A 25571-nucleotide genomic window follows, 5' to 3' on the forward strand; every position below is an offset into this window, starting at 1 on the left:
TGGGGGATGAATTACTATATGGGGGACTTACTATATGGGGGGGACTTACTATATGGGGGGGGACTTACTATATTGGGGATGAATTACTATATGGGGGGGGACTTACTATATGGGGGGGGACTTACTATATGGGGGACTTACTATATGGGGGACTTACTATATGGGGGATGAATTACTATATGGGAGATGAATTACTATATGGGAGATGAATTACTATATGGGGGATGAATTACTATGGGGGATGAATTACTATGGGGGATGAATTGCTACAGTTGCAAGAAAAAGTATGTGAACCCATTGGGATTACGTGGAGTTTTGCATGAATTTGGCATAAAATGTGCTCTGAACGTCATCTAAGTCACAACATTAGAAGAACACAGTCTGCTGAACATAATACTACACAAACATTAGATGTTGCCATGGTTTAATTGCACATAACATGTAAACATTCACAGTGCAGGGAGGAAAAAGTATGTGAACCTTTGGACTTAATAACTGTTTGACCCTCCTTTGGCAGCAATAACCTCAACCAAACGTTTCCCGTAGTTGCAGATCAGACCTGCACAACAATCTGGAGTAATTTTGGACCACTCCTCTTCACAAAACTGTTTCAGTGTAGCAATATTCTTGGGATGTCTGGTGTGAATCGCTCTCTTAAGGTCATGCCACAGCATTTCAATCAGGTTGAGGTCAGGACTCTGACTGGGCCACTCCAGAAGGCGTATTCTGTGCTGTTGCAGCCATTGTTTTGTTGAATTTCTTGTATGCTTTGTGTCATTGTCCTGTTGCATCACCCATCCTCTGCGGAGCTTCAGTTGGCGGACAGATGGTCGTACGTTTTCCTGCAAAATGTCTTGATAAACTCTGAAATTCATTTTCCCATCAATGACAACAATCAGTTCAGGCCCTGAGGCAGCAAAGCTGCCCCAGGCCATGATGCTCCCCCCGCCATGTTTTACAGTGGGGATGAGGTTTTGATGTTGGTGTGCTGTGCCTTTTTTTCTCCACACATAGTGTTGTGTGTTCTTCCCAAACAACTCAATCTTGGTTTCATCTGTCCACAGTATATTTTGCCAGTAGTGCTGTGGAACATCCAGGTGCTCTTTTGCAAACTTCAAACGTGCTGCAATATTCTTTTTGGACAGCAATGGCTTCCTCCGTGGTGTCCTCCCATGTACTCCATTCTTGTTTAATGTTTTCCTTATTGTAGATGTGTCAACAAAAATGTTAGCATGTGCCAGAGATTTCTGTAGGTCTTTAGCTGACACTCTGGGATTCTTCTTTACCTCATGCAGCATTCTGCGCTGTGCTCTTGCAGTCATTTTTACAGGATGACCACACCTAGGGAGAGTAGCAACAGTGCTAAACTTTCTCCATTTGTAGACAGTCTGTCTTACCGTGGACACATTAACATCAAGGCTTTTGGAGATACTTTTGTAACCCTTTCCAGCTTCATGCAAGTCAACAATTCTTGATTGTAGGTCTTCTGAGAGCTCTTTTCTGTGAGGCATGGTTCACATCAGACAGTGCTTCTTGAAACCAGTAAACCCAAAACAGGTGTGTGTTTTTTAAGGGCAGGACAGCTGTCAGCAGCACATCCAATATCATCACACTGATTGGAGTCAAGGTTGGCTCACTCCTGGCTCCAATTAGCTCTGGGAGAAGTCATTAAGCTAGGGCCTCACATACTTTTTCCTCCCTGCACTGTGAATGTTTACATGTTATGTGCAATTAAACCATGGCAACATCTAATGTTTGTGTAGTATTATGTTCAGCAGACTGTGTTCTTCTATTGTTGTGACTTAGATGACGTTCAGAGCACATTTTATGCCCAATTCATGCAAAACTCCACGTAATCCCAAGGGGTTCACATACTTTTTCTTGCAACTGTATATGGGGGATGAATTGCTATATGGGGGATGAATTACGATATGGGGGATGAATTACTATGGGGGATGAATTACTATATGGGAGATGTATTTTCAGTTTTAAAAATGTGGCTCTCAAAATAAATTTCAATCGTGGTTTTGGCGAGATTTGGCTCAGTTGAAAAAAAAGGTTGCCCACCACTGATCTAGACTAAAAGATTACATGATAATATTAATATACCAATATTATGCAGCGGTATTCAAATAACAATTATTTGACATAGGGGCAGCCATTGTCTAGAAGGGTTGCTAGGGGTTCCTTGAGCTGTTGCTGATTGACCTTTCATTTGATGGTACCTGCCTAATTCCAGGTCAAGCTCCACTTGGCAGATCTTTTTAGCTGTCTGTAAGAAGGGCATTCTTCTTATTGAATGTCAATGTAAAGGGCATTCTGCCCAATATAAGTCCTCATGCATACTGGGTGTTTTGATAACGCTGGTAATGTTAGCTGTGTATAGTCATGTTAAAAACTTGAGTTTTTCAGCTTTTTTTAGCGTTTTTGCATTAGCGTTCAGCAGTGTTTTCCCGCGTTTAGCGATTTTTTCCTGCGTTTGCATTTTTTAGTGTTTTAGCGGGTTTTTTTACCTAAAAAATTTTTTTTGGGTCAAAAAAAGTCCAAAAACGCTGGTTTGCGGCGTTTTACCACGTTTTTCCGTGTTATTCAGCATTAGAGCATTTTTACAGCTAAAGAAACTCCTCTAAAAAGCCACTAGTCCTGGAATTTTTTTCCAGCCAAAAAATGTCCCTTCCAAAAAATGTTGATTACAGTCTATATGTTCATGGACACATAGGATAACATGCTGGGGGGTTTACTAGCTGTAGAAAAAAAAAGTAAAAAAACATCAAAAGCCAAAAACAGCAGCTGTAAAAACGTTCATGAGGACTAAAGGTCATTCTTCCCACCGAACCCAAATTAATTAATTTTAGCTGGGATTCCCTGAAAATTATTTCAACGGTTCTTCTGGGGTAAAATGGTTGAGATAGGTCTAAACAAGGGGGTGTTCTAAAAATAATTAAAAAAATACCACTTTAGTAAACTATTGCCAGATTGTACCGTTGATACAAGAGATGATAAGTCATGCTGTGTATGCCAAATTTGGACCCTGCCATCTGCATTGCCTTCCAATAGCAATATTCATAAAAACCAAGTCCTTCCAGTCTTCATTCCTCCAGTTTTGGTGATCTTGCTCACAGTGTAGCCTCATTTCATGTAGCTGCTGTAGCTCATTCGTCTCATAGTTCGTGCATTCATAGTTGCCCTTTTGCTTACAACCATTGTAAACAGAGTATATTTGAGCAGCTCTTGCATTTTTCATTAATTAGGAATTTTCACATACGGGTGTAGTGAGTAAAACTATCAAGAGGGAACGGTTTCTAAAATGCTACAAGCACCGCATCGGGTGGTAATAATAATTCTACAGTCAGTGCCCCTTTAATTATGTATTTTTCTCATTCTAGCAACAAAACTTTTCTAAAATACATGCTTTTTTATGTACTGAGCTGTAAGCAAATGATTAGCTATTTGGTTAATTGTGCTAACAAGTGATTGCATCCAATAAGGTGCAAGTGACTGCAATTAGGTATGCCCCTAGCCGTCCATGCTACTTCCTAACTGGAGTAAATCAGAACCCTGAAATATCTATTAGCTGGAGCAGTCTCCCCCAAGGTCCAATTTTCCCTCTGTAATTCTGTAATTTTCATGTCTGACAATGGCTAAATGAGGGTTCTATGTGTGGCAGAGGCAATAATAAGCTTTTCTTTAGCAAGAAGATGAAGGTGTAGTTTTAGAGGTTGTCCTAGGCATTATGGTAGTCTATTCAGAATATGGAAACTCACCAACAAAAGCTGAAGTACAGACAAACTTCTAAATACATAGACGAAATACATATGGGCAGCACAGTGGCTAAGTGGTTAGCACTTCCACCTAGAAGCACTAGGGTCGTTGGTTCAAATCCCAACCATGGTGCTCCGTGCCTGGTGTTTGCATGTTCTCCCTGTGCCTGTGTGGGTTTCCTCGGGGTACTCCACTTTCCTTCCACTCTCCAAACACATGCTGCTAGGTCAGGGGTGGGCAAACTGCGGCTCTCCAGCTGTTGCAGGACTACAAGTTCCATCGTGCCTCTGCAAGTCATAGCTGTAACTGTCAGTTTTGTAATGTTGCAATGCCTCATGGGAAATGTAGTTCCACCACAGCTGGAGAGCCGCAGTTTGCCCACCCCTGTGCTAGGTTAACTGACTCTTGTCTAAATTGGCCCTAGTATGTGGATGTGAGTTAGGGACCTTAGATTATAAGCTCCTTGAGGGTTAGGGACTGATATGAATGTACAATATATATGTAAAGTGCTGCATAAATTGACGGCGCTATATAAGTACCTGAAATAATAAATTTACATGCCAAAGGATTTGTAATACTCTGCATGCAGTTTTGTGATCCAGCCACAATTTGCCGACCCTAAAGCCAGTTTTGTAACCTCCATTGCAGCTACAGGATATCAGCAGCAATTACTCGCTTCCTAACTGGACAATGAAGGTGAAGTAGCATGCTGATGAGGTCATCACTCTGCTCACACCTCCTGCCAGCTGGATTACTGCCAGCACATGCATGCTGCAGGGCATGATTGAATCATAATGCTAGCCCTCCCTCTCCAAGTGTGCTTGTTACTATACAGGAGATTTCTGCTATCAAGTTTCAGGCATTTACTGTAATTGCTTTTGTGTTTTTTCAATTAATACATAATAACGTTATTTGGTGTTTTTATATTATCCCAGAGTACAAATGTAATTATAAGCTCTGGATGTTATTTGTAAAGGTCAACAGAATGCGCCAATCAGAATTCTTAGCTCCGATCAGAATTCTTAGCTCCAAGCACAGGAGGCTTGTATTTCACTCATGATAAACATGCACCTGGAGCTGATAAAATAAGAAAATTATGTCCCAAGGTATTCTACAAACTTATATAGTTACATAGTTAGTCTGGCCGAAAAATTGCAAAAGTGCATCCAGTTCAAACATAGAAAAAAAAAAAAGTTATAATTCTACACACACAGTTGATCCAGAGGAAGGCCAAAAAAAACAACAAAGCATGATCCAATTTGCTCCTGCTGGGAAAAAAATTCCTTCCTTATCCCCCGAGAGGCAATCAGATATTCCCTGGATCAACTTTACCTATAAATGTTTGTATCCAGTTATATTCAACTGATGCTTTATTATTGCAAAGTAAAATCTGCTTTCCAATGCTGTACAGAAGTGTTGACTATATCATTTAGAGTCCTTACTATGTGTTTTAGTTATTTTATTTTAATGAGCACATTTCCTTTACGTCTTTTATTATGTTGTTCAAATACAGAAAGTGCCCTGTAGGGTAATGCAGATAAGGGTACTACCCAGGGTACAACATCCATGTAACCATGTTCAAGACGTAGAGGACACATCAATATACAAAAACAAAATAGTCACAATAGGGTATACAGAAGTAGAATGGTTACTGTGAATGGCATATGTGTGGTTATTAGACAGTGGATGCCCTCCAAGGTGCGCTGTTCGCTTGGATTATCTATGGATAAAATACAACTGTGTTGCGCTCCAAATGTCAGAAAATTTAAATTATAATAAATACTTCTAAAAAGTGCTTAATTAATAAAAATTAATACCCTTATTACTGTGCTTAATCCATAACATATCCAAAATCATTATCAATATTAAACGTAGAATAAATGCAAATTGAATAAAAAATATATACTAAAATAATATTTAGAAAAAATATAAATAATGATTTGGGAAAAATCACTATTTATTTATTTTTTTTTATTTTTTCTGAATATTATTTTAGTATATATTTTTTGTTCAACTTGAATTTATTCTACACTTAATATTGATAATGATTTTGGATATGTTATGGATTAAGCACAGTAATTAGGGTATTACTTTTTATTAATTAAGCACTTTTTAGAAGTATTTAATTATAATTAAAATTTTCTTACATTTGGAGGGTGACACAGTTGTATTTTATTTTTCGATTTATTTACATATGAATATGAGTATGTTTCTTAATTTACTATCACAATTAAATTAGTATTTTAGTGGCTCACAAGCACTTTATATATAAAAAATGTTTGTGATTATCTATGGATTTTCTATGTTGGTGAAGAAGGACTAGTAGGCTAGGGTAGGGCAAACCTGGGGTGCAGAGGTAGACTCATGGGAGATGTTAGAGGGAGACTGAGGAAGTCTGGAGAGGAGGGAGACAGAAAGTATGAGGTGTGAGAAGAAAAAGAGGAGCACTCGTCCCCATCCCAATCCTCCCCATTCAGGGGAACATTTTGCCGTATGATAATATGGCAACAGCTAGAGACAAGATTATGGGATGAAATGTACAGTAGAAAAATAAGTATTGTCTATCCATGGTTGGCATACTGTTATAAATGTGTTGCCTTTAGCTTTAAGGGTAGCAAAAAGTTCCTTGTTGAGGACTATATTATTAAACTACAGTATAACTAAAACAAAACTTTTTTTTTTTTAGTTTTGGATAGAGCGGTGAGGGATTAAAACGCCAGTTGGGTTTTTATTGCTGTCTGTGCCCAGTGTTAATTTTGACATAAAATTCTGATTTAGTTTTAGTCATAGTCTTTTGACTAAAATGCCATTTTAGTTTAAGTCGTATTTTAGTCATCCGAATTGTTTTAGTTATAGTCATCTTTTAGTAGACTAAAATCTAATTGGTTTAGTTAAATTGTAATGCATTTCTGAAGCATTTCTCTAGAATCTCCAAACTCATTATATACTCCGGGAGTAAAGAAGATCTAATAATATGTTATTATTTATGGTATTTTGGTTGGAACAAACTACAGACACAGATTTAGCCATTATATAACATCTTCATAAGTAAAACCAAGTTTTGTCACAAGAACCATCCCACCCTTACATTTTTGTTCTATTTTCATTCGTTGACGGAAATTGCAATTGATTTTTGTCATTTTTTGTCAATTTTTGTCAATTAACAAACATTCAAATTGATATTCATTTTGTTTTCATTGCTGAAAAATATTTTGCTTAACGGAATTAACTCTGTCTGTACCTCAGTTAGGGAGTTCACCCTCCATCTTTGTCCTGTTTACTGATATCACCAAAGTGAAAGAAAATCCCAAATTTTTAGGTGGTCACCAGAACAGGAATGGGAGGGGGGACTTCCAATAGGGATACCAGTTCTGGTGACCAGCAAGGATTCCTTCACTTTGGGGGGATTTCCTCTCATTTTCCAATTTTAGCTATTGGGCTGGAAGTGAAGGATAATCTCTCCAATAGGAACACAGATAGAAAACGTATTGAGAGGGTTTGTAACCCTCCTTTACTCTTTTCAAAATTACTTAAAGTCTATAGAGCCTTTATTATTATTATACAGGATTTATATAGCGCCAACAGTTTGCTCAGCGCTTTACAATATAATGGGAGACAATACAGCAACAATACAATTCAATACAAGAGTGATAGGAGGACCCTGCTCCTCGGAGCTTACAATCTAGGAGGGAGGGGCTAGTGGTACAAAAGGTAGTAACTGTGGGGGATGGACTGGTAGGAAGAGTAGAAGATTCCATTATTAGCTGAGGGCAGGATAGGTTTCCCTGAAGAGATAGGTTTTCAGAGATCGCCTAAAAGTGAGCAGAGTAGGCGATAGTCTGATAAATTGGGGTAGAGAATTCCAGAGGATGGGGGAAGCCAGGGAGAAGTCCTGGAGACAAGCATGGTAGGAAGAGACAAGGGAGCTAGAGAGCAGGAGGTCATGCGAGGAGCGGAGAATACGGTTTGGGTGATATTTGGAGACAAGATTGGTGATGTAATTTGGGGCAGAGTTATAAAAGGCTTTATATGTTATTGTTAATGTTTTGATAGCCTTTACTTTACTAAAGATAGGTAAAGGAGTTATCCATGTTTTGCAAATGGTTTACTTCATTAAACTAAAAATGTGCAAGATTAATTTAAAAGTTTGCTTTGGAATGTCAGACAAAAGAGCCTCCCACACGTTTGGTGTTATGTGGAGGAACAATGTGGGTCGATATGCCTGAGTCCACAAATTAATTAGCACTTTTTTCCCTGCACAACACTGTATCTCAGATTTAAATAAACTTTGTTTGATACTCTAGTCATGATTTTCTACTTTAACATAACAATGAGCTCCTGCTTCATACCACTACGTACATTACATAATGCAATGTTGTGAGCCCCATCTGACATTTAGGTGGCTTTATAGATATTTGCTTGCCTATCATGGTTCCATTGGTTTCAGATCCTCTTTGACTTATCTGTTTAGCGTGGAGTTTGCTTTTCTTCTGCCCCTCCAAAAAGTTAGTATCTTCATGGGTCTCCTTGCTTTGAGCAGTAACACAGTCCATGCAAGCATGCTGTGCAAGCATTATATACAAGCCTGTCTTTATGTAGTAACACAGAGGGGACCTCCTGACAGAATGACTTTTGTAAGAATCAGCAGGAAACCAGTCCTGCTGTTTTATGCATTGCTTCAGTTTCCATCCATTTATAAATAAAACTGATGACAGAACCTGAATGGAGGATCTGCAAAATCAATCCTAAGTAATCTGCATCTGCTTTTGGGTCAGAGATTCTAAATATTAAAGCAGTCAGGATCACAGACGGGACTCTAGAGCAATGGAGACTTGTTCCCTGGAATGATGAATCATACTTCTCTGGCAATCCGATGGAAGTGTCTGGGTTTGGCGTTGCCAGGAGTACGATACTTGCCTGACTGCATTGTGCCAAGTGTAAAGTTTGTTGGAGGGAGGATTATGGTGTGGGGTTGTTCTTCAGGGGTTGGGCTTGCCCCTTAGTTCCAGTGAGGGGAACTCTTAAGGCGTCAGCATACCAAGACATTTTGATTTTCGTGGGAAAAATTTGGGGATGGCCCCTTCCTGTTCCAACATGACTGCGCACCAGTGCACAAAGCAAGGTCCATGAAGACATGGATGAGCGAGTTTGGGGTGGAGGAACTTTACTGGCCTGCACAGAGTCCTGACCTCAACCTGATAGAACACCTTTGGGATGAATTTAAGCAGAGACTGCAAGCCAGGCCTTTTTGTCCGACATCAGTGCCTGACCTCACAAATGCGCTTCTGGGGGAATGGTCAAATATTCCCATAGACACACTCCTAAAGCTTATGGACAGCCTTCCCAGAAGAGTTGAAGCTGTTATAGCTTCAAGGGGCGGGCCAACTCAATATTGAACCCTACGGACTAAGACTGGGATGCATTTAAAGTTAATGTGTGTGTAAAGGCAGGCGGCCCAATACTTTTGGCAATATAGTGTATATATATATATATATTTTTTTTTTTTTTCCCTTCTTTTAAAGAGTATGCCAACTTTTTGAAGAACCCTCATTTTTATATATATACATATACACAGTCAGGTCCATAAATAGTGGGACATCGACACAATTCTATCATTTTTGGCTCTATACACCACCACAATGGATTTGAAATGAAACGAACAAGATGTGCTTTAACTGCAGACTGTCAGCTTTAATTTGAGGGTATTTCCAAATCAGGTGAACGGTGTAGGAATTACAACAGTTTGCATATGTGCCTCCCACTTGTTAAGGGACCAAAAGTAATGAGACAGAATAATAATAAAAAATCAAACTTTCACTTTTTAATACTTGGTTGCAAATCCTTTGCAGTCAATTACAGCCTGAAGTCTGGAATGCATAGACATCACCAGACACTGGGTTTCATCCCTGGTGATGCTCTGCCAGGCCTCTACTGCAACTGTCTTTAGTTGCTGCTTGTTCTTGGGGCATTTTCCCTTAAGTTTTGTCTTCAGCAAGTGAAATGCATGCTCAATCGGATTCAGGTCAGGTGACTGACTTGGCCATTGCATAACATTCCACTTCTTTCCCTTAAAAAACTCTTTGGTTGCTTTTGCAGTATGCTTTGGGTCATTGTTCATCTTCACTGTGAAGCGGCGTCCAATGAGCTCTGAAGCATTTGGCTGAATATGAGCAGATAATATTGCCCGAAACACTTCAGAATTCATCCTGCTGCTTTTGTCAGCAGTCACATCATCAATAAATACAAGAGAACCAGTTCCATTGGCAGCCATACGTGCCCACGCCATGACACTACCACCACCATGCTTCACTGATGAGGTGGTATGCTTAGGATCATGAGCAGTTCCTTTCCTTCTCCATACTCTTCTCTTCCCATCACTCTGGTACAAGTTGAACTTGGTCTCATCTGTCCATAGGATGTTGTTCCAGAACTGTGAAGGCTTTTTTAGATGTCGTTTGGCAAACTCTAATCTGGCCTTCCTGTTTTTGAGGCTCACCAATGGTTTACATCTTGTGGTGAACCCTCTGTATTCACTCTGGTGAAGTCTTCTCTTGATTGTTGACTTTGACACACATACACCTACCTCCTGGAGAGTGTTCTTGATCTGGCCAACTGTTGTGAAGGGTGTTTTCTTCACCAGGGAAAGAATTCTTCGGTCATCCAACACAGTTGTTTTCCGTGGTTTTCCGGGTCTTTTGGTGTTGCTGAGCTCACCGGTGCGTTTCTTCTTTTTAAAGAAACGAAACCAGACCAAAGGAGACAAAGAAACTGAAAAATCAGTTTTGGTTGGGCTGACCATTTGAATTGGGGAGCTGTTAAAATGACTAAATTCAGACATTTAACACCTTTACACACAATGTTTTTACTAACAATAGCATTTTTTATTGCAAATCTGCAGGTCTCAAACATCTGATACCCTCAAAAACTACAATGTACTGTGCTGATCAGATGGCTTAACGTAAACCTGTGCTTTGCACACTTTATGCCAACTCTCCAGGAACAAAGAAATATGCCTGGTACTTTTGGGTATAGTCACTCACTCCACTTCTTTTTTTCTCTCTGTTATTCCTTTATTGCCCTCACATTAAGTCCCTCTAATATAAACAGATTGTGATGTCTCAACACCAAAAAAGAAAGAAACCAACAAGAAAAAAATGAACAATTATAAACACTATAAGCAGCAGTGGGTTCCCCAGTTTTGTAAAAGCTACAGCATTCTTCCAGTCTCATCATATACTGTTGTTGTCTCCAGTCTCATCATATACTGAAATTATGTGTAAACTTTTGGTGACATTGGGGGCCGCAGTTGAGGCCCCCTAAACTTCATACCATTTTTATTTTTTTAAATCAAAGTTTATTAGAAATGATAAAATAACAAAGTTTATAAACTTCCTCTTTTCCAGAGTTTTCAACTTTCCAGAGCATACCTTTGTCCAAACAAGCATCACACCAGTATATATTGTTTATATAACTTAAAGGCACATGTCACTGGTATAAATATATGACTCTAACAAAACCAATCTTACCAAGGTTATAGTTGTCTGTACAGCATTATGTAAAGTGGTACTAATTCAGGAGTATTCAACCATCCCCCCATATTCTTTCTGAATTATCGAGGCAACCACAGTGTTGAAAAATTAAAATGGTCATATCTCAAAATAATACCCATAGTGCGTATCCACTTTTCTTAGATCAGGGCATGTTCCCTTTTTCAGTATTTCAATATAAGTTTACAAACCTGGAATAGTGTGCTGGAAAGTGCCTCTCTAGTAGATAACTGTGGAACTACAGCACTGAGGATACCTAATAAGCATTGTTCGGAATCTAATTCAATATTGGTTTTAAATGTACCATTAATATTGTTTATCTATATAGCTTTGTACATCGCCAGAGCATGTGTAGCAAATCTCCATACTCCCTGCAACATCTAGTGCAAGTGGGTTCCTGGCGTAGGCACATAATGTTTAACTTAGCTGGAGTGTAATATACCCGTAGTATTATATATAATTGTAAGAGCCTCTGAGACATACTCAAAGAGCACATATGTACAGACTGCAAAGCCTCCTCTCACTGTTCTGGCCCTATACTGCCCACATCTCCCATTATTTTACCATAGCACTACATGGATGTTCTTCCAAATATTCTTTCAGGAGTAATGCAGAATACAGTACCTGGATATAAAACCCTTCATTGTAGTGGTATTCTGCATTAAGATAAAAATGGGCGTGGGGGAAATATGCCAAGGTATAGATGGACCTTGAGATATAATAACATGTTTAAATTTGTAGATTATAAAAATACATACTATCTGGGAGATTACATTTTATTTGAAGCATAGAAAAAGGTACAAGCTCACCTGCATCAAAGATGTGATGCAGGTGAGTGACACTTCATTTACTGCTGTATTGCAACTTGGCTAACTCCGGATATATATAATTTGATCCTACTGGACTATATAGAGTAAAGCCAGAAACTCTGCTTGCTTTAATTTCTCCCATATTTTGATCATAAGTCTATATGTAGGATACCTTTATTTTATCTACACAAAGATAAGAACTCCAACCCTGCTGTCAGAGTTTTAGAGGTAACAAAAAGTAATATTACTGCAAGAGCGTGATCTAATATGTTATTAGGCATAGTTGGTAATAATGCCATTCCTCTAATTATATGTTGCAGCTAGGCTACCATATAATATATCCAAGGATTTGGAAGAGCCATGCTTCCCTCATCCTTAGAACGTTGCACGTGTTCCTAGGTGTTTTATCCCACCATAGCGAATGTAGTGTCAATTGAGCAAAATACCTTCAATGGAAATGCTGCTGGAGTAGTATGTAAAAGATACAGTAGGCATTAAAATCATTTTAATAAGGTTGGTCCTACCAATCAAAGAAAAAATTAATTTTTTCCAAAGTTTAATTTTACTGCTAAAAGGAGACAACAGAAGTATTACGTTCAATCAGCTGTGATCTAGGGGATTTGCAGTAACAATTATACCAAGTTATTTAAAGTATGACGTGACGTTATCTGGACCGGACAACAAGGGAGACATTGGGTTCCACTATCCCATTCAGAGGCAAGAGAGCATACTTAGTCCAGTTCATGGTTAAACTTGAACACTGGCCAAATCAGGAGATTATTTCCATTGCCACTCTAAGTGATGATCCAGTGTTGCCCAAGAGCAAAAGCATATTGTCAGCGTAAAGCATAATTTTTTCTTGGATGGGACTGTGAATCCATCTATTTCCTCATGAGATCTATTCAAAGGCTCCATTGCTAAAGCAAATAATAATGGAGAAAGGGGGCAGCCCTGTCAGGTGCCCCTTCCCAACCTAAAGGTGGAAGAGAGTCAACCCCCCTCCCGTATAGCCACTTGTGGGTCATAATACAAAAATTTCACGCAGGCAATAAATAGGCACCCAAACCCAAATCTCTCAAGCATCGACTAGAGATATTCCTGCGTTATGGAATTTTATGCTTTTGTCATATCCAGTGACAATAATACATGTTTACCTTTATTGTCCACTGGAGTTTGAATATTAATAAAAAGCCTTCGAAGATTACCTGCCACCTCTTTTTGGGTGACACTGCAGCTGCTTTATTCTTGGGCCACACAGGCGTCAGTGCTGTCACATAATGGTGGGGATAGATTCCTCAGCCATGAGCAAACTGAAAGTTGAGCTGCAGCCCAAATAAATTGGTGGGGAGCAAAAGGAAGATTAGTATATGTAGCTGTTGGAGGTGACATCAAAAAGCACCTGGTGCCCCATGGGCAAACCACAGACTCACTCTAAGTCATCCATTCTCAGCCAGGGTTCTGCTGGACTCTAGAGTTCCTCCAGACGTTGCTAGGGGTTCCTTAAGCTGTGGCTGATTGACTTCCCATTTGATGGTGCCTGCATAGTTCCATGTCTGGTGCCACATGGCAGAGCCACCTGCTTGAACCCACTGGTCTTTTTAGCTATCTGTAACAGTGGCATTTTAGCCACCACTGTAAGGGGGACGTTCTTCCCACTGACCACCAATGTAAGGGTCCATTTGCTCACTGACCACCAATAAATTGGTTTTATCAAGGGTTTCCTGAGACCTGAAAATTATTTCAAGGATTTTCTCTGCGGTAAAAAGATTGAGATAAGGGCAGAGCAGCAGGTCAAAAGATGGAGCTGAGGGGATGTCATTTGTTATACAGCAGCAGCAGTATGGGTTCAACTCTTGCTGCATCTTGAAAGCTGTCTTGTTTCTTCCTGGTTTAGAATTGCTTAGCTACAATGTGCAGAGAAGAGTCCACACATAACAGCAACATTAAACATTGATTTGTCATAATTGTGATGATTATGGCTTACAGCTCATGAAAACCCCAAATCCACAATCTCAGAAAATTAGAATATTGTGAAAAGGTGCAATATTCTAGGCTTCAAATGTCGTATTCCTCTTGTCAAGCCACTCCTGAACAACAAACAACGTCAGAAGCGTCTTACCTGGGCTAAAGAAAAACAGACCTGTCTGTTGCTCAGTGGTCCAAAGTCCTGTTTTCTGATGAGAGTAACTATTGCATCTCATTTGGAAACCAAGGACCCAGAGTATGGAGGAAGAATGAAAAGGCACACACTGCAAGATGCTTGAAGTCCAGTGTGAAGTTTCCACAATCTGTGTTGATTTGGGGAGTCATGTCACCTGCTGGTGTTTGTCCACTGTGATTAATTAAGTCCAGGGTCAACGCAGCAGTCTACCAGGAGATTTTGGAGCACTTCATGCTTCCTTCAACAGATGAGCTTTGTGGGGATGCGGACTTCATTTTCCAGCAGGACTTGGCACCTGCCCACACTGCCAAAAGCACCAAAACCTGGTTCAATGACCATGGGATTACTGTGCTTGATTGGCCAGCAAACTCGCCTGACCTGAACCCCATAGAGAATCTATGGTGCATTGCCAAGAGAAAGATGAGAGACATGAGACCGAACAATGCAGAAGAGAGGAAGGCTGCTATTGAAGCATCCTGGTCTTCCATAACACCTCAGCAGTGCCACAGACTGATAGCTTCCATGCCACGCCGCACTGAGGCAGTAATTGCTACAAAAGGGGCCCAAACCAAGTACTGAGTACATATGCATGCTTATACTTTTCAGAGGTCCGATATTGTTCTATGTACAATCCTTGTTTTATTGATTGCATGTAATATTCTAATTTTCTGAGATTGTGGATTTGGGCTTTTCATGAGCTGTAAGCCATAATCATCACAATTATGACAAATCACAGCCTGAACTATCTTGCGTTGCATGTAATGAGTCTATCTCATATATTAGTTTCACCTTTTAAGTTGCATTACTGAAATAAATGAACTTTTGCACAATATTCTAATTTTTCGAGTTTCCCCTGTATATCTATATAATTTTTTTTTTTTTTTAGAATATACAGAGTTATAGATTTTAAATAAAGGTATTCCTGTCTTCTGTCTTTACAGGTGCAACCGCTCTTGTTGATGCCAGTTTAATAGCCCAGCTGGTGAGCAAGCTGGAGTCAGAGCATGATGAAATACAGGAGCTGATTCTGGAAACTTTGCATTTTTGTCTCCAAGCAGACGCTGCCCAGGCTCTTAATGCAGGAGCTGTCCCCATTCTGAAGGGGAAGCTCAGTCATCCGTTAGTAGGCATTAGGAGGAAAGCAGCCTGTGCTCTCATGGAAATATGGTAAAGAAAAGACAGGGCCATGTCGTATTGTTTTACAAGCCCTAGGGGGCAGTACGTCTACATAATTAACTATATTTTACCGCACAAAAGCAAAAATATACAGTAGCTAAGTTTAATAGGAGAATATTATATACAGTTCAGATCCCAGTTTGCTGAAACATATATTACATGAAGTATTTAAAATGTATATAGACAGGCAGAGTAAAAGATAGATATAACTTAATACAAAAATTCCCCAACACTATGTCCCTGCTCACAATTGTGTGATTATTTTATGCCTAGTCCATTAGGCAAATATGCATAAGAGGAATCCCATTATTTTCTAGGAGGCCTGTTTATACCTATGCATTGCACTTCTGTATGACAGGCTCTTCTTTTGATGCGTTTTTGGCCTCCTAGACTTCAATGAAGGTGCATGAAAAATTAATGAAAATGCACAAAAAAGGAATGACAAATGCAGTAAAAAAACATTAAAATGTAAAAAAGAAACCCCATTAAAATCAGACATACAAGTGTGAACTTAGTCTCAGTCCAAGCATTTAGTGTAAAAGACCTAATTAAACTATTTGAATAAATTTAGTGTAAAGACGGGGCTTTTGTTCTATACATTTAAAGCCACACAGCCATATCAAAGAATATTATTACTTTCAATATATATATATATATATATATATTTTTTTTTTTTCTTTTCTCTCTCTCTCTGAAAATAGTTGCAGGAACTCACCCACAACCCCACAATACCCTATCCCCTCCACACACCCTCCAAACCATATCAAATAGTGGGTGTGGTCAAATTTCACTAACAGTAGGAGGGTCTTAAAGGGGCATTAAATATCAGGAGTGCAGTACATACAGAGTGCAGAGTTTGGGGGGCTAATACACAGAATGCAGAGTTTGGGGGTGCAACCCCCCTCCACTGCCCCCATCTTCCCCCCAACCTTAAAAGCTGCACCATCTTCCATATGTCTTACTTTTGTTGGAGTATTAAGCTGAAGTACCCAGACGGCTCTATTACCTCCCTACACACTCCACTTTTCTCACTCAGGAAGATCATCCAGTGGTGGTGTCAGCATCTGCACTGCACTCTGGGCACCTGCATCTCCGTTGTCCCCACCCTGCATTCAGTGGGAGCCACTCAGGAGATCAGATCTGTGGGAGCCATTTGGAGGCACACTGTCACTTGTAAACACAGAAGCTGGAATTGTGACAGTAGTGAGCAGGGAGCAGAGCGCCTGAGCCGGAGGTGGTGGAACTGAGTTTCACCAAGTTCCATCTGAAGCAAAGGCATATATATATATATATATATATATATATATATATATATATATTTATATGCAGTATATATATATATATATTTATATACAGTATATATATATATATATATACTATATTGCCAAAAGTATTGGGACACCCCTCCAAATCATTGGATTCAGGTGTTCCAATCACCTCCATGGCCATAGGGGTATAAAATTAAGCCCCTAGGCATGCAGACTGGATTCTGGTGTTCCAATCACCTCCATGGTCATAGGGGTATAAAATTAAGCCCCTAGGCATGCAGACTGCAAACATTTGTGAAAGAATGGGTCGCTCTCAGGAGCTCAGTGAATTCAAGCGTGGTACCGTGATAGGTTGCCACCTGTGCAATAAGTCCATCTGTGAAATATCCTTGCTACTAATTATTCCACGATCAACTGTTAGTGCTATTATAACAAAGTGGAAGCAACTGGGAACAAACCAGCAACTCAGCCATGAAGTGGTAGGCCATGTAAAATGACAGAGTGGGGTCAGCGCATGCTGAAGCGCACAGTGCGCAGAAGTCGCCAACTATCTGGAGAGTCAATAGCTAAAGACATTACAAACTTCGTGTGGCCTTCAGATTAGCACAACAACAGTGTGTAGAGAGCTCCCTGAAATGGGTTTCCAATGGCTGCATCCAAGCCTTACATCACCAAGTGCAAACCAAAGCGTTGGATGCAGTGGCGTAAAGCACGCCGCCACTGGACTCTAGAGCAATGGAGACATGTTCTCTGGCGTGACCAATCACGCTTCTCTGTCTGTAAATCTGATGGAGGTGTCTGAGTTTGGTGGTTGCCAGGAGAACGGTACTTGCCTGACTGCATTGTGCCAAGTGTAAAGTTTGGTGGAGGGGGGATTTGGTGTGGGGTTGTTTTTCAGGGGTTGGGCTTGGCCCCTTAGTTCCAGTGAAGGGAACGCTTAAGGCATCAGCATACCAAGACATTTTAGACAATTTCATGCTCCCAACTTTGTGGGAACAGTTTGGGGATGGCCCCTTCCTGTTCCAACATGACTGCACACCAGTGCACAAAGCAAGGTTCATAAAGACATGGATGAGTGAGTTTGGGGTGGAGGAACTTGACTGGCCTGCACAGAGGCCTGACCTCAACCCGATAGAACACCTTTGGGATGAATTAGAGTAGAGACTGTGAGCCAGGCCTTCTCCTCCGATATCACTGCCTGACCTCACAAATATGCGCTTCTGGAAAAATGGTCAAACATTCCCATAGACACACTCCTAAACCTTGTGGACAGCCTTCCCAGAAGAGTTGAAGCTGTTATAGCTGCAAAGGGTGGACCAACTCAATATTGAACCCTACGGACTAAGACTGGAATGCCATTAAAATTCATGTGCGTGTAAAGGCAGGCATCCCAATACTTTTGACTATATATATATACATATATGTATATATTTATTTATTTATTTATTTATTTATCGAGTTTATATAGCGCCAAAGGGTTTGCTCAGCGCTGTACAATAGAGGGGGGACAATACATGAAACAGTACAGTAACATCAAACAGCACACAAGGGGTAAGAGGGCCCTACTCTTTTGAGCTTACAATCTAGGAGGGAGGGGGTAGAGGTACAGGAGGAAATGGCTGTGGGGGATGGAGTGGAAGGAGGAGGGAAGGGCAGCGGCTGTTAGGTGAGGGTGGGGTAGGCTTCCCTGAAGAGGTGGGTTTTCAGGGAGCGCCTGAAGGTGAGGAGGGAAGGTGACAGTCTGATGGGTTGGGGTAGTGAGTTCCAGAGGATGGGGGAGGACCTGGAGAAGTCTTGCAGTCGTGCGTGGGAGGAGGAGACCAGGGAGCAAGATAGAAGGAGGTCCTGTGAAGAGCGAAGGGTACGGGTAGGGTGGTATCTGGGAATCAGGTCGGTGAGGTAGTTAGGGGCAGTGTTGTGAATGGCTTTATAGGTCAGAGTGAGCAGTTTGAATTTAATGCGTTGGGCAATGGGGAGCCAGTGGAGGGAGAGGCAGAGGGGGGTTATATATATATAGGAGTAGAAGGTGGCTGAAAATGATGTACTTCTTAAAAGTTCACATAGTCCTTAATTATGACTGTCTCTATTATAATGGCTTACATGATGATATTATAATAACGATAATATAATGGCTTAAACCATGTTTTAGAAGACATCCATGCAAAAAAACAGTAACTAGCTAAGGGTTCTTTTCTTTTTCTTACATTATATACAACTTATTATTTATTTTTGTTGCTGACTAACAATGATATCAGCTCAAGGCTTTCCAATATCATAACAAATTCTAGTTGCAGGGGAAGACAAGATATATAAAAGGTTTGTAATGTAATGAGAAAGATTATCCTGAGGCAATGTTTCCTTTATAATAGGAAGCTTTGGCACAATTGATATATTCTTGACTCTTCATTTTAAGGCATCGGAGTCAGGGAAAGCCCTGAGTTTGGGATGCGACAGTGGTATTACACAGGGATCTCTAGCCTCTTAGTATTTTGTGACATCATTTGAGGATAGAGTTGTTGTCTTGAACAATCTATGAAAGCAAACATGACCATCCTATATATAAAAAATCGCCAGCGCCAAAAAAACGTGAAATAATTACTAAATATTTACTAAATAAATGCTGCTCCTCATTAGTGTAAAACACCCAAAAAATAAAATATAAAACATCAGAACAACGCAACTAAAGATAAAAATAAAATCAATATTCAGTGAAGAACTTATAGCTGAAAAAAATTAAAAATTCAAAAAAATATTATAAATTATATCACATAAATAAATCCCACTCCAAATCAATAAAGGACTTTTTCCATTTTATTTTTCACTTTATTTATTTGGAGTGGGATTTATTTATGTGATATAATTTATAATTGTTTTTTAATTTTTAAGGTTTTTTTTGGTATAAATTCTTCACTGAATATTGATTTTTTTTTTATTTTTATTTACACTATTTTGATGTTTTATATTTTAAACATGACCATCCAGTGGCAATTTTAGAAGCTAATACACTGAAGCATCATCACAATCCCCTGTTGGAGAGCACGGTAGCCTAAATCAACTAACCCATCCTACTCTTCTTCATCTTTCCAGTCACCATTTACTAGATATGTGCAGAATGAAAAAAATTGTTTCGTTTTGATTCATTATTTGAACAGTTTTATTTAGTTAAATTCCTCAAATTCATTTTTGGAATTTGTTTCATTTATTCAAATTAAAATTTTACGAATTCAGTGGAATTGAATTCAGTTTGACCGAATTCAAAAAATTCTAATCAGCATTTAAATTTATTCTATTAGAAATTCGATTTCTGAAAGACAGTTATATTCTTTCTATTTTTTTCTATTATATTCTATTGTTTTTTTTTTCTATTATATTCTTTTGTATTCAATTATTTTATTTTCTATTCTATTCTGTTCTTTTCTATTCTAATCTATTCTATTAAAATGTATTGTATTGGAAATACAATATTTGAATTTCAGTAGACGGTTATATTCTTTCTATTCCATTCTATTCTTTTCTTTTCTGTTATTTTCTATTCTATTTTTTTCTATTCTTCTCTATTCTATTATAATCTATTCAATTCAAAATTAAAATTTTGGAAGACAGTTATATTCTTTCTATTATATTGTTTTTCTGTTCTAGTCTATTCTTTTTTTTCTATTTTATTCTTTTCTATTCTATTTGAATTTTGGAAGATGGTTATATTAATTCTATTTTATTGTATTTTATTCTATTGTATTCTATTTTTTTATGTTATTCTATTCTTTTATTTTCTATTCTTTTTTATTCTATTCTGTTCTTTTATATTCTATTCTATGCTATTCTATTGGATTCTAAGCTATTCTGTTTGAAATTTGAATTTCAGAAGATGGTTATATTCTTTCCATTATATTCTATTCTATTCTTTTCTTTTCTGCTCTATTCTATTCTATTCTAAGCTATTTTGTTTGAATTTGAGAAGGTGGTTATATTCATTCTATTCTATTGTTTTTGCTATTCTATTCTTTCCTATTCTCTATTTCTTTTATAAGCTATTCTGTTCCGTTCTGTTTTACTTTATTCTTTTCTCTTCTAATCTTTTATTTTCTATTCTACTATATTTTATGCTATTTTTGTTTTCTAATTCGAATTTTATTTCGTTTTTGAATTCGAGTCGAATTTTGGACTTAATTTTGTTTCGTTATTTTGGAATCATTGAAATTCGTTACTATTGTAGTTTGGAAATTCGGTTACATCCGAATCTCTGAATAATGAAACATTTGTCCAAATTTCTGCTCAGAATGAAACAAACTACACATGTCTACTGTTTGCAGACTACATTATCTTCTTCATCCATACCTGCTGCTAGTGCTTCTTTTTTGCTGTTATTTGCGTATAAAACAGAGGAAGGGACAAAGAATCATGGCAGCTCCTCACTTATACATCCTCAGCAGCAAGAACGTACTTTTCCTCAACCCTGCTGTTACCAGCCTTCCATCCATTCAGTCATTACATCAAACTGAACCATGTGCCCTGTCAGCTGTGGGTCTACTGACTACTTACTTGGCTGGCCAAGATGTTGGTGGTGCAGTCTGTTCTGTATTATTTCTTAGATTGAAGATCTTTTTTGGAAACTTAGAGAAATCACAATTTCTCTGACAAGGCTGTTGCTGTGCTATAGAATAAAATATTTGGTAATGTGCCATGCCCCCTGATGTAAATAAACGCACTCCACTACCAACATCTGGAGGTGCATACATGGGAAAGCACCATTATTTCATAGATTATATTGTATTCCAGTAGCTGACAGTGATAGTGTATCATAATGGGAGAAAATGGTTACACAATCACAAATGGTCAGGATGAGCTCCAAGACAAGACAGTTACTTCTTTCGTCCACATCCTTCTTGAAGGCATACTCTCTGTCCCCAGCAACAACTTCTGCTTGTTCTCCCATCTAATGAGTATGTACTGTAAGTTGAAGCTCACCATGCACATCAGCATGAAAGGCATAGTACACCACATGAACATGGGGATAAGAGTGGGCAGTGCAGTGAAACTGACAACGACAATGGCAAGGAACCTGAATCAGATCTGGGTATATAGCCGTTTTCAACCCTCCTTTTATAGAGTTGATCTAGTACTTATTTACCAGTAGTGATGGGCTAAACACCCTCGTGTTCGCGGTCGAACATTCAAACCTAATGAATGTTCGACTTCGAACTTCGAACTCAATGCAAGTCTATGGGACTCGAACTTGTAAATTCAAAAGTGCCCATTTTGAAGGCTTATATGCAAGTTATTGTCCATAAAAGGGGTATGGGGACTTGGGTACTGCCCTCATGGGTATGAATCAAGGAAAATATTTTTCAAAAAGTACCGTTTTTAAAGGCAGTCATTTTTCATTGCTTAAAGTAAAAAAAAAAGAAAAAAAAGAAAAATGCCTTTAAATATCATGCCAGGGGGATCCCCTTAAACTTGACGTCATACGTCAGATACGTCACTTCCGGTCATGCACACTGGCGATATGCACGCCGACCTACAGGGAGGCAGCCATTTTCACATGCCATGAGTTATGCAAAAGCTGTACAGGCGCCATGGAGAGGTCGGAACCCGCGAAATGTCGGCTGATGTAAGCGGTAGTTCCCTGGATCAACACGGCAGTACCTATGAAGGATCTTTCTCTTTTCTACTACCCATTGCACAGGTGGTGAGTGGATTGTTACAGGACATTTGAAAAAGGCTCCTTGCGACTTATATGATATTATATATACAATAGAGTGAGAGCTCTCACAGTGACTATCCTTATATCGTTTGTCTTATTACAGGATGGGGTCATTATGGTGCTTTATATAGAAACAAGGCATACTACATATATTGCAACAGGCGGAAGACCTACTGGGCCTTATCTTGTTTCAAATATCAAAGTGGTTTGCATACCACATGTTGTGGTGAAGAAACCATTTAAAGCAGGCCTCTGCTATTTGCATCTATCTCTCCATCAAGACTCTTTCAGCTATAAGAATCCTTGCAACTATTCACGTATATTACAGATAAATGGGCCCCAACCACTTGTGCCTTTATAGGGTTGTACTGCATGAATCCATCACTATATCATTGGGGTTATCCCCCCCTTTTCATTCAATGTTTTACCCATATTGCTTTTATAGGCTTAGGGTTATGCTTCTCTCCAGATAGTAACTGTATCTGTCTTTTTTGCTTGCATGTGATATTATATACCTATGGTACAATTTTTGGAAAAATCTCCTTCACGGAGTGTAACCTATATGGTAACAATATATGCTTATATATATAGCATGTGATATTACATACCTATGGTATAATTTTTTGAAAATACCTCCTTCAGGGAGTGTAACCAATGTGCGGTGCTGCAAATGCTTTAGACTATGGTGGTCATAGCCTTTGCAGCACATATATCTAGACCGGTCTTGGTGTGATTTTAATGGTTTAAGGTCTGTGTGTATTGTCTCATACTGGGGTGATGGTAAACCAGGGCGATTGCCCGTGTGTCAATCATTAATGTGTAATAAAGCATAATTTTTTTTGTCCTGATGATCAGTGTACATGTCCCCTCTGAGGAAAGCCGATTACCGGCTCTCCTCACTTCTCGCGCTGTCAGCATGACAGCTCAAGAGGAGAGAAATGCTGATAACCGGCATTTCCGTGTTTACATGTGATCAGCTGTGATTGGACACAGCTGATCACATGACTGAGCCGACATCTTTGGTTCTTTCCGTGATCCGCTGTGTTCGAGGGACACAGCGCACCGGCAGTCGCCCTGAGCCGCGCATGCGCAGTGAGAATGGAAAGACGTCATATGACATCCTATCAGAACAAGAGAACCACCTTGCGCCCGTCATTGTACTATATGGCAGGTGGAAGGTGGTTAAATAAGGGGCACCCTGATGCTGCCCGTCCGCACCTACCGAGTGCTCGCTGCTATCTGACATTTGCTGGTCAGATGTAAACAACTGGGCGAAGCTTGCAGTGACGTCACCACTAGCTCCACCCAGTTGTGCTGCAATTGGACAAAGCATTGCACCGCACCTTTGTCCATGTGCATTGCTTTGGCCAATCATGATGCACTGTGAGAGCGCAGTGCATTGTGGGGTGCGGCAGGCGAAATAGCCTGCCAAACGGTCTTACCGTTCATGTGTTCAGCGATCACACGAACGGCCAATGTTCGAGTTGAACATACATTCGATTCGAACATCAAGCCCATCCCTATTTACCAACAACACTTTTGATCTAACTTTTATTATTCTATCTGTGCCAAGTAGCCACCTATTCCAAATAGAAATCTTTCTCAGTTGCTGCTGATGCCCATATGTTGCATGTTTTTAAGTATAAAAAAGAAGGAAAAATTCTATTTTCTTTATCACTTTCCCTACTGGCAGTACTCCAATGCTGATTCTACAAAGAATAAAATAAAAAATATTGTCAGCTCCCTATATACTCGCTTTCACCAGTATATTACCCCTACCCCATTCCCAAAACAAAGGGCCCTGACCAAGAAAAATAGAAATGTAGCAATAATCTTGGCTATTAGGGCTGTTATCTGTAGCTGGTAGCCCTGTGGTTATTAGAATTATGAACTCAGAATCTTAGGTAGTTTCTCTAATTTTTTGACTGTGCATAGCATTACTGAGTCTTATAACCATTACATTTTGTCAGGGTAAGTAAAATAAAGAGGTGTGAATGGGCCCTGATGAGCTGTCACAAGCATCCTTTCCTGCACTACAGTGACTTTGGTACTTCTAATATCAGGAGGTGATCTATGATTGATTATTTCTGTGTATTCTTCACAACAACTTGGACAGCTCTTCATTGCAGATAAGCTTGGCTTGCTTTCTCTGCTTCCTGTGATGTAACCTGTGAGTGTCATATTGTGGAATGCCGGTTGTTTGGCAGCATGGCCACCATTGCCCAGTCTGTCTTTGAACAGCCCGTTTCATGATATCTGGCAGAGAGCGGTGCCAAAGGGAACTAAAAAGGAGCACAGACGGGGGAAAACAAATGCTATTGCTAGACGTAGCCCAAATGCAATTTTACAATGATTGAATAACACATTTGGGTGTAGATTCTCTCTGTGCACAACATTACATTGTTATGCGTTTATTCAAAGATGCTGTACATTTTCTGTAGCACATTAAAAAGTGATGTTTTAAAGTGTTACTAAACCCACAACAGTAAAATCAGTCTGTATATGCAGTAAAGCATGCTTGTTATACTCACTGTGAAGCCTAAGGGGTTAATCTTCTGCATTGTGTAAAAAGGCTGTTTGATCCTGTCTTCTCTGCCCCTTCTCTTGTTGAAATGACCACCTGATACAGACTGAATCCATAGTCACATGCACATGCTCAGTGTGGCGTGTATTGCTAGAGAGGTTTTTTTTTTTTTCCTTGGGAGAGTGCATGTGATCAGCACAGGGCCAGTCAGCACTGTCCAGATAGAGGTCAGGGGTTTTACATCCTCCCAGAGCAGAAAGAAAACTCCTCCTACAAGCTTTAACCAGTGCTCTGCTGAAGTCACAAGACTGCTCTAACTGCTGATGAGAAAAGGTATTTTGCAGTTTCTATTTACTAAAATAATTGCATTTCCATGTTCTGTGTACTGTGGGAGACCAGATATAGTGGATGCAGAGTCCTGGGTTTAGTATCACTTTAACCTCCCTGGCAATATTCCCGAATGTAGCTCGGGATTAACTTTCAGTACCAAAGCGGTAACCCCCGAGCTACACTCGGGATTACCCTGCAGCGTTGCTCAGGGATTCCCTCTTGCACTTACCTTGTCCTGCGCTCCCACGATATCCTATTCTATTCCCTGCGAGTGTCGGGACGTACGGGGGCGG

General features: G+C 39.5%; 1 protein-coding gene across 1 annotated transcript in view; it reads left to right on the plus strand.

Annotated features, from left to right (window-relative positions):
* RSPH14 (radial spoke head 14 homolog) overlaps positions 1-25571 on the plus strand; it is a 272302-nt gene that overhangs the window by 230774 nt on the left and 15957 nt on the right. Inside the window, exon 5 of the mRNA XM_089653242.1 lies at positions 15221-15446. Within this exon, the coding sequence (XP_089509368.1) occupies positions 15221-15446 (226 nt within the window). The remainder of the gene's footprint in view (positions 1-15220; positions 15447-25571) is intronic.

This window comes from Staurois parvus, unplaced genomic scaffold, assembly GCF_062004578.1.
Source record: "Staurois parvus isolate SC_StPar_1 unplaced genomic scaffold, SC_StPar_1.0 ptg000704l, whole genome shotgun sequence".
NCBI lineage: Eukaryota > Metazoa > Chordata > Amphibia > Anura > Ranidae > Staurois > Staurois parvus.